This window comes from Gekko japonicus, unplaced genomic scaffold (genome assembly GCF_001447785.1).
Source record: "Gekko japonicus isolate JY-2015 unplaced genomic scaffold, Gekko_japonicus_V1.1 scaffold1359, whole genome shotgun sequence".
Lineage (NCBI taxonomy): Eukaryota > Metazoa > Chordata > Lepidosauria > Squamata > Gekkonidae > Gekko > Gekko japonicus.
The window spans coordinates 228,050-242,513 of NW_015174315.1; the positions used below are offsets into that span (position 1 = coordinate 228,050).

Below are 14,464 nucleotides of genomic sequence, written 5' to 3' on the forward strand. Positions count from 1 at the left end.
TAGTAGGGCTTCTGGGACCTGAGTAGATTGGGGGTTTGTTTCCCCCCTCACCATGTTTGGGAAGACAGTGTGAGTAAAGCTGCGGGTGGGCATATCCCAAATTGAAAGTCAGCCCTCTACTTTGTATTTTTAAAAAATTCCCTTCCACTGTGTTGCTTTCTCATATCTGCTTGTATTTCAGCCTTAGAGTTGTGTTCTGTTTTTACTGAGGGGGATGAAGTAGGCTCTGATGACCTCCCGTTTGCTACTGGCAAAGACTGCACAAGGTAATTGGCTCCTTAACTATCAGTAAGTCGCATTCAGTACAGTACCAGAAGGCTCCCCGCGAAAGGACACTGCAGCATCTCTCAGTACAGCCACCCATGAACCAAGCCCTGCCTCAGGGAAACTGCCTTTGATATCAGCATCTTGCTACTTGACGGACCTCTTGTAATAGTGGGAGATTAGCAGGTCTTTCCTGCCCCTTCCCAAAAGCAGATTGACTTTGGGCTTTATCACTGCAATACTGATCAGCCCTGATGACAAACGTTTGTCAGGTCCCGTTTGGCCAGACCCCAGGAGCTTCCTAAGGTGCAAGGCGTGCAGACACATCCTTGTACTCCTGCTGCATTGTGGCTTTGTGCTGCCATGGACTGGTGATAAAGAGCTCCCTGTGATCCTCTCTCTCTCTGCCAGGTAGAGCATCTACTGGGAGGGGCTGCCTGAAGCTGGATTGGCACACACACCCGCCTGTCTCCCTTGGAGATGGGCACAACCCTGCCCAGGGGCTGTTTCCGGTAACATCTTGTGCACGCGTCTCCTTTTTCCTCTCTCCTTTTGCGCTGAGGATCTTCTTGTACTGCTTTTCTCAACCTGCTCAGTTGCTGGTGCTGCCACAATAACCTACGTTCTGTGTGCCTCCTAGTGGTGCTGGAACTACAGCCGTGTTCCATTTTACTACAGAAGTAGTTGGGGGTGGTGGAAGATGCGAGTCTCTCCCTGCCCCATGGGGTAAAATGGCATGAATTGACACTAATAGAGCTGTTCTGCTGGTGAGGCCGAAGCTACTGTAATGGGAGAGGCCTCTGTACTTCTCCACCTGCCCCCATCCCTGTTTTGGCCAGTTGGGAACACTTGTTGCCAAACCCTGTGCCACTGTGCATTGTGCACTTGAGCTGCTAAAGATGATGTGAGCTGTGCTGAATTGGCTGTTCCCTTAAAAAGCATGAATTGCTGTATCAATGTTGTGTGTGTCCTTATGTCTAACTGAATGTTATACTGAACAAAGTATTCTTAAGTGATGTTTAAAGTGCTGTAAAAATTCATATAGTTGAGTTGTCTGCCCTGTTTTTAATTAATAAAATGAACCTGGAAATGACTCTACTTGTGCAATTTAATGTTCAGACATTAGGCCCAAAGGGAAGGTCTTTGTGTTGAGGAGCCGTACGCGGTGCCCTGTCCCCCCCTACAGCTACAAGACTGGGCCAGGCCTGCAGCCATCTTCCCGTGTGCTGGTGCCTGTTCTCGCCTTTGTGTCTTCCTTTCTATTGTGTGTCAGGGATAACTTTCTCTTGTTTGTACCAGCTAGTCCTGAGTGCAAATAGCTTTTGGTTCCAGTTCAAAAACAGTTGTTGTTACCGTCAAGTAAATACACCAATAAGATTTAACAGTTGCTGTTTTTATTAAGATACTGGTAGAAGTTGAACATAGTCCTTACCTTTTTGTGAACAGCTTTAATAAATAAAATATGGCTAATACATCATTCTAACTGAACTTGTGAGCTACAGGAAAAATTGTCCCAATAGGTCTTAGCACAGTAGTATTAAGTCACTTCTGCAGTAAACTGACCCACTTCATTAATTTCATGATAGCGTAAGTATCTTTCCGCAGGAGCCCAATAATACACTTGGCATTTTAATGTTTTAGTAATAAGCTGAATCTCCGGTTTCCCGCTACACCTAGCTAATCTTGTTTGACTCATCCGTATTTTCTAGAAGAAAATATGCAGCAGCCAAGGGGGTTAAGTAAACACAAACTTGTTAGGTGTATTTTCATGACACTTCAGGGTTAATACTGGTAGTTACAGAAACTCGTTGGTGTGACAGAAGAATAAAAACCACTTTGTCACTTGGGTTCCTTGAAGATGTGTGTTGCACATGATGGACAGGTGCAGGATTTTTTGAGCAGTTAATGTGCAGAGAGGCTTAACTTAAACACAGCCAAAAGCCTTGGCATCCTGACTCTGGTCTGCCTTTGCAAGTGAGCTAGTTCTTTGGAGAGAAGGTGCTCAGCTTCTCCCCTGCTACCACAGAATTTTGGCAGGGCAAAAGGGCTACTTGGAATACAGCTCTCACATTATGTAATGCTGAACTTCCTCTGCATAGTTTTCCTGGCTTAACAGAACGTTCCAGTATGGTGGCTATGTCTGGCAGTAGAATACTTAAAAGCACAAGCCCGGGAGGGCACTAGTGCTTTCCAGGTAGATTGAAGGTTTTGCAGGCAGGCCCGGAGGAGGAGGAGGAAGAGAACTCCCACGTGTGTCCCATTTTTCTCCTGTCTTGTCATTTTGAACCAAGAGCCGCAAGTATCAGGCAACTTTTCTCCCTTGTTCGGTTGTACAACTGGGAAATTGTTTTAGTAAGGGAGCTGTGGAACTCTGGTCCAGCCTGCATGAAAGGACAGAAGGAGAACAATGCCTAAACTGCAGAGACTATGGTTGGGGAAGAGGGAAATAATATGCCTCCCAGGGTTGTAAACTCACAAGGACAATTGATGGCACTTCTAAGTATAAATATTTTAGTGCAATTGGACTAGATCAATGGCTTCCTCCGCTGCTGCCGCTGCTCCCTTTCCTGCCGTACTCAGAATTCGTACATCAGAGGGGGACTGCAGGAATCCCCGCAAAACTCACAGTGAATAAACTCAAGCAGACTTTGAACTGCCACGAGTCTCCTGCCATGACAGACTACTTAACCTTGTTTACTCTACCAACTTCCTACCAGCTAATGTGGATTGTGTAAACTCCAGGGATTCTGCAGCTCTTTATTGGAAAGGTTCTTGTTACGCAAATGTCACCACTACTGAAATACACAGATTTACAAAACACTTCAGACAACCAACATTAACAATAAATACAATTAGATTCCTATACTTTTTTTGTACATTATCACCAGCTAGAGGATCAAAGTACAAGATACAGAACAGTGAGATACCATTTTCAGTTAAAAAGAGGAAAGGGACTTATTGCTTACGTCAGCAAGCAGCAAATAAGGGCACAGGAGTTTGAACTGAAGAGAACTACTTCCTATCACTAGTGGCATTAAGAGAAAAAACACTGTCACAAAGCACTGCTTTTTTTTTGCCTAGTGTGTAAAGTTGAGCAGCATATATTGGACCAACAACTAATTTTAAATACATATTCTACCGTGGTTAAAGGGTTTGCTTCACAAATGGCTCTTACATACTCTATATCACTGATGAAATGAAGGAATGAACACTTGCTGTTTGTAACTATCTTGTACCAGGCCACACTAAGAATGGATGGCAGCTTCCCTCCCTCCTGGAGGGATCAACAGGATGAGCAGCAGATAACCCATGTATGAATCCACAGAGATTCGGGGGGGGGGGATGTTTCCCACTTTTTTCTTAACACAAAAGCATACTTTGAGGCTACAGCTTCTCAATTATGCCTGCACTGAGGGAAGAAGTCTGTTATGAATGTCTGACACACACCTCTGTGGAAAAGAGCTAAGTGCAACTGTATGAAAACAACTGTCAGGGAGCAGAGACTTGAGTCATACCTTCTCCAATGTGAAGGGGGTTTTTTTTTGTTTTTTTTTTAAGGTGGCAGCAGTGATACCCTGATGTTGCACAGGCTGCTCTTCTGCCACTCCTCCGGGGTCCCTGATTGGTCACACAGGGCACCGAAGTCTCACAGAGGATGACAAATGGAATACGGAGTAGGCCCTTAAATTTCTCCCCAAGACAAAAGACGTCTTGAGATCTTCAACTTGCTTTAAAGCTTTCCTCTACGGTTTCAATAAGTCTCTTCAAGGAAGTCGACCAATGAAACACTACAACTCTATCCTTAAGAAATTCCTCTGGACTGACTGCATTTCTAGCTTGTAGGCAAACTGTTGGTGTTGTGCAGCTGCATTAATGACAACATAGACTAGTTAGCAATACTGTCAAGACTCAAGTCTAAAGCACCCTCCTTGGGACTTATGTGGGATACTCAGAGCTGTGTAAATGAAATGCCTCATGTTGGGATCATTCTGTCAAATGTTAGTGGCCAAGAGGCAATTTCTAAAATGCCACCTGTCTTGGATTTATTTCTGCATTCTAAGTTTGGTATTTAGTGCTAAAATTACTGCATTTTCCCCCTTTAATTAGTGCTTTTGCCCATCAAGAGGTAATCCACTCCACAACTGATTTCAGACTTTTAATTTTTCAGCTGCTGCAACAGCAGATTCCCTTAACCATCTCCTTACTCCCAGTTGCATTGTGGCATTCCTAAGAGCTTCACCCCCATATTAGTCTTAGTCTCCCCTAAAAAAACACACCAAGAACTGCCCCAACATCTGAGCCAAAGACAACACCAGCATTACTGCTGTCTCCTACTACTTCCTTTAGATGCCCTGGAGTGAACTGGGAAAGCAGAACTGTCAGTCAGCTTTTGGTTCTGTAAGTTTATAGACAGCATGTTTGTGTCTGGACTAGCTCTAGATTGGTTTGACACCTGAGATTTAAAAAAAAAAAGGATTAGTGAGAAGTTGTTAATGGAAAATACTGACCATGATGCTATTAGATGCACATTATTTAAGATTACTTTTTTAGTTTAAAAGTAATATGTCACTAAGCACCAAAAAAAATATATCCTCCCAAGCTACTGAAATGCCAATATAATTTTGACTCCAGCCACAGAAAATAGTCACTATTAACCTACAGAGAAGTTTAGTTTGCCTTCATTTTTAATGTTACAAGAAGGGAGGGAGGATCACTGAAGTCTGAATTCATACCTTGATCGGAGTATTATTAGATATTTAACAGGGGATGGGCAGGATGTAGTGCTAGAGTACCTGTTAAACCCCCCATATGGCTTTTTAAAACATACCTGCAAAGCATCTTGCTGGCTATACATTTTGCTTTGTTAACCTTAAACCCCAAAGGGAACCCTTTGCAACCCAGACTAGTGAAGTCTTCCTGCCCACTCCCCCAACACACTTACAAAAACTGGCAGGTTTAAAACATGGACTTTCTGAAAATATTGCTCCACAGACTCTTCTCAAACAGGTTTCACCTTTCTTTTGCTATCTCTTATAAATACTACTTTCCTATCTAGTCCAGGTGAGTCAATGACAGTACCTAGTTCCCATAAGCAAATGAAGCTTTAGATACGTGTATGTCTGTGACATTGCTGAGAGAGAGAGAGAGACTGGCATGCCAGCTGCTATTTTTTGAGACTGAAACACTGTTTTATTCCTAGATCTATTTACACGAGTGGAGCGCCCACTCTTTTTGTTTTTTAATTCTCATTCTGTGAACGTCTAACCTAACTATTTAAAGAGAATGGGGGGACCACAAAGGAGCACATTATTTTTTACAGCTCCAGAGAAGCCCAGGGTCTGGTATACAGTAGCTCAGGAGAATCCCCTCATCGTGACTCTGGTAACAGCTAGAGAAGCCTTGCCAGAGACGGCTTCTTAGTGACTTATTCCTGTGGCCGTTCGCACTGCTAGGTGAGTGCAGAGCAAAGCACTCCTGGTGGGAGAGTGGTCGGTGCTCAAAGAAAAACGTGTGGAGCTTTGGCTTGAGTCTGGCTAGCCGCTGCCACCGCTTGGTGTCACAGAGGTGGAAATGAGAGAAAATGGAGGCTCTTTGGGCCCAAGATTTGAACGGCTCGCCCCCCAGCCTCACACAGATGGGAGTCTCACTCACCATGTTGTATTCGTGCGGGCTCGTAGACCCATAACTAAGGAAAGAGATCTGCCCTGGGAGACTGCTGTGTCCACACGTAGGAGGGGCAGCATCAGGCAGCGTCTCATTCTCTGCTGAAAAACCATTAGCCAGGGTTGCTCTCTTTGGTACACCAGCATTAAACCCTTGATCTGGGGACAGGCGTTTGGCACTCTGAAGTTTGCTAGCTTCTGTTTTCCTTAAGTCTACATACCCTTGGTCTTCCAACAAGTCAATTCTGGAACCTGTACTCAAGGTAGTTCTGTCCGTGAAAGAATCCACTCTCCCATCATACCCTAGGTCTGCAGGGGCCGAGACCTGGTGCTGGGGCCACTGCCTCTTGCAATCACCATGGTTTTCTTTGTCGTCGCCGTTATCCTCCTGCCCGCCTTGGAAAGAGTTTTCTGTCCACTCTGACTCCTCACTAACACTTACTGCTGCACTCATGTCCCTGAGAAAGACCACGATGACAGTGATATTGTCACTGGAGCCAGCATCTCGAGCTGAAGCCACCAACTTATGTGCCACCATGCTGCTGTCCCCATTGTTCTCCTTCAGGTGGTCTGCCACCACCTTCACTGCTTCATCAGGATTCATGGTGTCATAGAAACCGTCGCAGGCTAAAATGAGGTAGTCTTCAGATCCGTCCAGAACCATGGAAGCAGAATCTGCATCCCCACAGATATATGGCTTATGTTCTGCATCACCTGGAGCAGATGGATAAAACACATTCAGGGAAAGTTCAGGCTTCCGGCAAGGATGAGAAATCAGTGACCTTTCTTTGAAGCAGCGGGACTGCTGGAGTACAGCAGATTTATAAGCAAGGACAAGTATGGCTGAGGGTAGGGGTGTAAGGACTTCAACCACTATCACAAGCTCCCTCATGAAAGTCTCAAGTTCCTCAGCTTTCAATTAAATCTGGGAGTTGGTAGTTCACAGCTTCTGTGAAAATGTACTGGCTGAGGTGGTAGGGATACAAACGTCAGAGCCCTCCTCAAAGATGTTTGAGATTCCAAAGCGTGGTCTAACCTGATCTTAGAGTTTGCTCCGTGCAAATCCTCAGAGTCACACCCTTCTATGTCCACAGTCTTAGAAGAGGGCAACTCTGTTTCTGGTTGCACAGTTAGTGACCAGTTTGCAATTTTGAATCGTCTGGGAATCGGGTCCCAAGCTTCTGGAACTCAAGAGGCTCACAACTAGATTTGTACTGGACTGGAAATGCAAGAGGCAAAATGTACATTGCAGGGGACTGAAGCTGCAAGTCAGACTGTTCGTAAAAGGAGGGGATGCTGGGGCTGTCTCGAGAAAAGACAAGAAAAAGCGTATTTATGTGGGTGCAGGAAGCACATTTTGCTTGCCAGTGACAATTCCTTCAGCAGCCATCAAACCACTTGAATCTCACCAAAGCTCCAGCTTCCTACATTCTGGGCTGGTGCTGTAGTTCACAAACACAGGTAGCATGTTCTGAAGAAAACCTAGTATCACTTCCAGGCAACTCTGCCATGCTCACAACAAGAAAAGCATGCTGTCAGCCACTAGGGGGGGGGGGGGAATAGGGAAGGGAAAATAAAATGGGCCAGACATCAAGATTTCAGTTTCCTACCAATAGCTCTGGAGACAGACAGACTCCCATTGACTCGCCAAGCCCCGAACCAGACCACACAGCCTCCAAGGGCCTCAATGCGTTTCTTCTCATCCTAAACCACAAGGTAACACAAAAGTTGATTAGAGTCCTCGGCGCTACTCGGAATTTTCCTGAAGATTTTGATGTTCTCATGCAGGGATGGACTCCACGTTTTGGGAGGCCCTGGGTCCTATGCCCTGTAGTTTCCTGATGCTAAGCAAGCCCTCATCTTCCTGCTCTCTATCTGTTCCCACCATAATGTGTATATGCAGACACACTACCAGTTGATTGGAACCAGGGATACCTGCTGCTCCACTCCCTTTTCCAGACACCCCTCTCAGTAAGAAGTGAGAGATCAGCCAAAAGGCTCCCCCAACACCTCTGTGGCCATCTGCCATCTATGGGCCCTGCGCCAAGTCAAGGGTTTTGGCAAGCTGCCCAGCCACACTAACCCCCCCCCGATGCAGTCTCTGCTCTCTGGCATAAAGAAAATTCTTGTAACAACGATTTTATCTCCATAAGGGATTTCTTCCCAAAATAGCAACAGTTGGTTTGCCTATGCTAGCAACTACAGGAGCTAATGTGTATCTAGTACCTGACTGATGGAGCCTTGGTCAAAAATGGTTTCAGGTAGTCAGCTGTGTTGGTCTGTCTGTAGCAGTAGAACAAATTTAGGGTCCAGTGCCACCTTTAAGACCAACAAAGGCTTATTCAAGGTATGAGCTTTCGTGTGCAAGGCCCACTTTATCAAATACATTAGAATGGCACGGAAGGTTCAGACTTATAGCCGGAGAATGAACAGCAAATTAACATGCAACATGATGATGATCAAGATATGCAAAGTGACACTAAACAACAAGGTAAGGTTATGGGGTCAACAGTTGTAAAACAATAAATATGTCAAACTAGCAGATAAATGTTTAAAGGTGTCTTTTCTAATCATGGGAAGTGTCTGGGAATCTTCATTCTCTCCTCTCAGGTGGGGAGGGCACTTGACCCTACATCCCCCTCCCAAAAATGCTGTTATGTCAGCAGACATCCTAATATCCCTTGCATACATTCAGTATTCTAATATACTATTCTGAAAAAGAAATACATTAAAATACAGAGGATTTATAGTCCTTTTTGTTGAGAATACATATGTGAGGACTGAATGAGTTAGCATACGCAATGAGATAAAAACCCAATATCCCTGTTGAGTCCTGGGGAGGTTTTTGTTCCAAGTGTTGTAATAACTTGTAATTCAGCAATCTCCCTTTCCATTCTGTTTCTGAAATTCCTTTGTAATAAAACAGCTACTTTGAGGTCTTCCATTGAATGTCCTGGAAGGTTGAAGTGTTTTCCTACAGGTTTCTCAATCCTGTGATTTCTGATGTCAGATTTGTGTATGGACCCCTCCTGATGGTCGCAATACCACACTGGATCTTTACATAGAATGCTTTCGCCACAGACTACAAACCGATGTGATCAACAAACAACATTATGTACAGCAGAATCTCAACCATGCTAAAAGGAAGGCCATAAGACAGTCTCAGGAACAATCCGAATATTATAATTAAAGACACAGACAAAGGAGGAGCCACTGTCATCATGAATAGATCAGACTGCATCCAAGAGGCTCAAAGACCACTCTCAAAGACTGCTTTTTACAGACAGCTGGACTCAGACCCCACACAGGAATACAAAAAAGAGCAATATAAGATTATAAAGGAATTACCACTGCACATTTGGGAACTTATCCTTTTAGACACACCTCCGGAACCTCGACCAGGTACCTTTTATATTCTACCCAAAGCACACAAACCAGGGTGCCCCATTGTCTCAGGCATAGGCACTATCACCGTGGGGGTATCTGGATATATGGACTCCATGCTAAGACCCTATGCCACCAACCTTCCAGGACATTCAATGAGTGACTTCAAAGTAGCTGTTTTATTACAAAGGAATTTCAGAAACAGAATGGAAAGGGAGATTGCTGAATTACAAGTTATTACAACACTTGGAACTCCCCAGGACTCAACAGGGATATTGAGTTTTTATCTCGTTGCGTATGCTAACTCATTCAGTCCTCACATATGTATTCTCAACAAAAAGGACTATAAATCCTCTGTATTTTAATGTATTTCTTTTTCAGAATAGTATATTAGAATACTGAATGTATGCAAGGGATATTAGGATGTCTGCTGACATAAAAGCATTTTGGGGAGGAGGATGTAGGGTCAAGTGCCCTCCCCGCCTGAGAGGAGAGAATGAAGATTCCCAGACACTTCCCACAATTAGAAAAGACACCTTTAGACATTTATCTGCTAGTTTGACATTACTGCTTTACAACTGTTGACCCTATAACCTTAACTTGTTATTTAGTGTCACTTTGCATAACTTGATCATCATCATGTTGCACGTTAATTTGCTGTTCATTCTCCGGCTGTAAGTCTGAACCTTCCGTGCCATTCTAAAGTATTTGATAAAGTGTGCATGCACATGAAAGCTCATACCTTGAATAAACTTCTGTTGGTCTTAAAGGTGGCACTGGACTCTACATTTGGTCAAAAATGGTTAGAGTATGGCAATAGTTTTCTTTTCTTTGTGACCACGGCACTGTATGCTCTGCAATCCACACCGTTCTCACCTCTCGGTCAGGCTTGTGCGGCTTCATCAGTTCCACAGCCTGACCCCTTCTCACAAGCATCACTTGGGAGTCACCCAGCCATGCCACATACAGCATATTCCCTCGGATGAACGTCACCACGCCAGTGGTTCCACACCGCAATCTCTGGGGAGAAAATGTAGTCCTAGTCTTATTACAGGCCAGAAGAAGCAGATCAGACATTCCAGGCATGAGTTATCAAACATGGGGACATTTCAGCTTTCAGGATGGTGAAACCACTATTTCTGTTTGTGAGCTGAATTAATTCCTATCAACATATTCTCAACTTTGCCTCATCTGTGGGTACTTATCTGGAGACTGGGGCCATGGACAGACAAGGCAGATCTTTCTGCAGACCTGAGAAGTCCCAGGTTTGCAGAAGAATCTGAAATTTAAAATAAATGAACAAAATTTAAAAATGGGGGCGGAGTTTAAAATCTCCCAAAACAATTAAAGGAGAGACTGCAGCTTTGCGAAACAGTTGTCCTCAGTGGCTGCTCCTAGGCAACTACAACAATATTCAGGGATTGGTTTCTATCAGGAAAAGGCAGGGGGATGGGGAAGGGTCCCTTTCCAGGGTTGTTTCAGCACCTGAGGGAGGACTCATTTGTGGTCAAGGCCAGCAGCAAGCAGCCACCACGTGACCTGACACCACATAATTAGAATAATTCACCCAGGTCTGGCTGCCTGCTACTGTTCAACAATAGGGTCACAGCCAAAAACAATTCACAAGCAAAGACACAAAGGAAATTGTACAAAAATTGCTTATATTGGCATAGAAAACCACGAAATCCCAATCCATAACATGGAAAAAATTGTTATGATTCTAACAAAGTTCCTACAACCACTTTGGGATTTCGTAGTGCCTATGTAAAGAAGAGATTGTTATCCCCACAATAAGGAATGACACAATTGATCTGTTGATGTTCAGAGGAAGTTTCCCTACGAAACGGAGGTTTACTCTGGAGAATTTCGTCATCATGGCTCTGTGAGGACTACTACTTTTGTCTGCATACCTAAAGAAATATATATAAGGACTTTGGTTATTCATAACATTTACACTTTTCTATGTGTAATTTTTGTACAGTTTCCTTTGTGTCTTTGCTTGTGAGTTGCTACTGTTCAACAGCAGGCACCCGACAAAAGCCCGTGTATGGTTAGAGTTTCAGATTAGGATCTTGGAGATCAAAGTTCGAATCCCCACCCTGCTTTGGTCAGGTCACAACCATTCAGCCTGATCTACCTCACAGGGTTGTTGTGAGGATAAAATGGAGGAAAGGAGAATGACATAGCTGTCGTTTGTTCCCAGTGTAGAGAAATGTGGGATACAAATGAAGTAAATAAATTATGTAAGTGAAGATGTTGGGCTGATAAAAGACTGGCTGGTGCAGGAAGCAGAGAAACTGTGAAGAGAAGAGGAAATAATGTATGGAAAGGGATACAGGGGGAAACGAGGCGCTCTGCACAAGTCCTTGTGGGTTCCACACAGTGCAGCTCAGCCCTGGCCCGGCCCAGCATTTGGGGAGGGAATGAGGGAAAGCTGAAGGCAGGGATGGATAAAGTTAGGTTGGCTGGTGCACGGAAAGGAGATAAGCAAGCGGGAAAAGAAGAGAGGCTAGGGAGCTTTCAGGAATGAAACAGAGGAAATAGTGGGAAGGGGGGAAATGAGATGCCCCCTCAAGTCCTTCCTGGCCCACTGCTTGTCCAATCTACCTTGAAGCCAACAGGAATAATGAGGAAAGAACACAATGCACAGAAGCATAATATCTGCAACAGAACTCCCATTTCAATTCTCAAACTTCGCCCCTCCCCAGTTAACAATTCACCTCTCTGGCCGCCTTCTGCACAAAGCGCTCGTCTGTCACTCGGAAAGCCTTGCACAGGGCCTCTGCGGGGTCATGCTGGAACATCTCCTGGTGCACCAGGTTTACATGGAGGTGGACAGAAGCATAGATGGCGGCATCCACCCCTCCGTGGCCATCAAATACTGCAAAGTAGGCCTGTTCCTCTTGGTCCTGCCAAGAGAAGTCCATTGAAATGATGGGAGTCACAGGAGTGACTCAAGTAGGCAACTTTAGACATTTATTAAAGAGTGTTTAATGCTGCAGGCTGAAGCGACGTGATAGAAATCTAATGAACAGGAAAGCATTAAAAGAGGAGACATCTGCAGCACAGGGGATTAAGGATCTGAATAAACGGCTATAACAGGACTGCTGGATTGGTAGCTTTTCCATTTACTTACTTTACTGCTATTCTCCAACCACATCTGTTTATTAGGCTTTTCTGCAGGTACAGAAAGTGCTACATATTAAAGAGTACTCTGGGAACTCCTGCCTCAAAGGTCACTTGACCGGTCCTGGCTCTGGCCACAGGCAGTTCTCCCTTCCTCTAAGCAGGCTCTTTACCTCAAGGTTGAAAAGTGTGTTGAAGTCAGGGATGCAGACATGTTTGTCCTCCATCTTGCGGCGCATGTTCTTAATGGCGTGAATGGATGTTTCATAATAACGGCGAAGTTTCCTTTGCAGGGGAAAGTCCTTTACCCAGCTGCTGCAGACATCATGGAGCTTGCTGAACACCGTGCGGGCCAACTTCATTGTTTCCACTTCTGTAAAAGTACAGAAACCAACATGTGACAAAACCCTTGCTAGGAATGGGAACTTCTGGTCTCTGTGGAAATAGAGAGTAAAGCTGTGTTGACCAGGTACTCCAAAGTTTTGTCAGTTCATATTATTTTATCAAAACTCTCAGATTTGTATAAAATGCTCTGTACTACCACCGAGTGCCAGTGAATCTGTATCTCCCCCCCCCCCAATACACACCCTTCATGCACCGTGTTCACCTTGTGAAAGAACCCTTCACACAACTAACAGGAGGCCCCGAGCAGCACTCATGGCTTCATCTGGGCTCTTCAGAGAAACCCTAACAGAAGACAATAAGTGGGTATTATTTATGTGCCAGGAGTAATGGGCAGAGATGACCAGGACAAGATCTATTAAGGGGGCAAAGGGGAAAAGGCAAGTGAGCATCTTCAGGGACTGCTTAGCATGCCCCCTAGCCCCAATCACCATTCTTGGTATGAAAGTCTCTTTCAAGCTGCTCAACGGCGGAAGTGAAAATATGAGGGTAATAGACATAATGAATAACCACAAGGCAAAGAGAGTCCTACTGTTCATTTATTTATTTTTTAAAAACTAATCCCACCTCCTGTGTTAATTAGCCACAGCACTCTGATTTTGGTGTCTGGAATTAATAATAAGTCTCTCGATCAGTGGGGAGTAGCTGGCTGGAAAATTCATCTGCTGAGACAGAACTTCAGCACCCTGGAATCCACCATATCGATGCAAATTATGGGCACCTAGAATATATATGTTCCTGCCAGCTCTCCGGTCTGGCACATTTCTAGCATGGTCTCCAGTTGCTGGCAGCTGACATCTTTCCAGGGGTTCTGACTTGCTAATACAGTCCCAGCGTATCATCTTCGTAGGCAGTGGGAGCCATTTTGATATCAAAAGGTTATCAGATCAACTACATGGTGATTTACATGTTCATATATATATACCCTCCTTCAAGGAGCTTAGGGTTAGGGTAGGAAACAGTGACTGCTGAGCTGGGATTTGTCCAAGTCTTTCTGCTGCACCACACTGGTTTTCTAACACCTCTACCTGACGCCATCACCACTCATAAAACTGTGAGGCAACACCAAGATTAAGAAGTCCCTCCTAGTCAGAAATTTGTTTCCTTTGCTTTCCAACAGGTGACAGACACCAGCTCACTTCAGCATTGCACATTTGTGAAAATCTCTCCCAGGAAACAGTAATGAAAGGTGCCCATGTGCTGTGCTGTTACTTTAAATGCACACACACATCCCTTCCCGGATAACGCACATGCGGCTGGCATCATTAATAATTACAGCTTCTGATTATTATTTTTTTAGAAAAAGCCCTCAGCCGACCCACCCCCGTGCAGCTGTAAATTACTCATCAATTGTTAGTACCGCGCTGTGGAGTGAGGGCTGAGTCAGCTGTCATCCAGTCTATGTCATGCCCCATTTCATCCCTCTCCCCCCCCCCCCCCCCACGGGCAGCCCTCGGGACTGTAAATGAGGCTTAATTTCAACAGTTACAGCAAGAGACCCAGCCCAGCCATTTTACCTCACAGTGGAGGCTGCTAGTGGATGACTGCTTACAAAGGAGGGGAAGGAAAGAAGACAGAACAAACTCAGGGCATGTGAAGACAATGTGCAAACCCACTCTCAGAAC

The 14,464-nt window shown here is 44.7% G+C and overlaps 2 protein-coding genes across 4 annotated transcripts in view; one reads left to right on the plus strand and one right to left on the minus strand.

The window, feature by feature from the left end:
* The window catches only part of TRIM37 (tripartite motif containing 37), a 54,128-nt gene extending 52,771 nt beyond the window's left edge, over positions 1–1,357 (plus strand). The window contains exons 23-24 of one of the 3 annotated variants that reach the window (XM_015424172.1): positions 182–266; positions 676–1,357. In XM_015424172.1, the coding sequence (XP_015279658.1) occupies positions 182–266; positions 676–679 (89 nt within the window). In that variant the 3' untranslated portion in view covers positions 680–1,357. Of the gene's footprint in view, positions 1–181 lie in introns of all 3 variants that reach the window. The other 2 variants (XM_015424174.1, XM_015424173.1) reach the window with 2 other exon arrangements.
* A 285-nt stretch (positions 1,358–1,642) lies between these two features.
* The window catches only part of PPM1E (protein phosphatase, Mg2+/Mn2+ dependent 1E), a 153,799-nt gene continuing 140,977 nt past the window's right edge, over positions 1,643–14,464 (minus strand). The window contains exons 4-8 of the mRNA XM_015424175.1: positions 12,611–12,810; positions 12,032–12,220; positions 10,188–10,331; positions 7,538–7,631; positions 1,643–6,641 (exon numbers count right to left, since the gene is read on the minus strand). Coding sequence (XP_015279661.1) covers positions 5,572–6,641; positions 7,538–7,631; positions 10,188–10,331; positions 12,032–12,220; positions 12,611–12,810 — 1,697 coding nt within the window. The 3' untranslated portion in view covers positions 1,643–5,571. The remainder of the gene's footprint in view (positions 6,642–7,537; positions 7,632–10,187; positions 10,332–12,031; positions 12,221–12,610; positions 12,811–14,464) is intronic.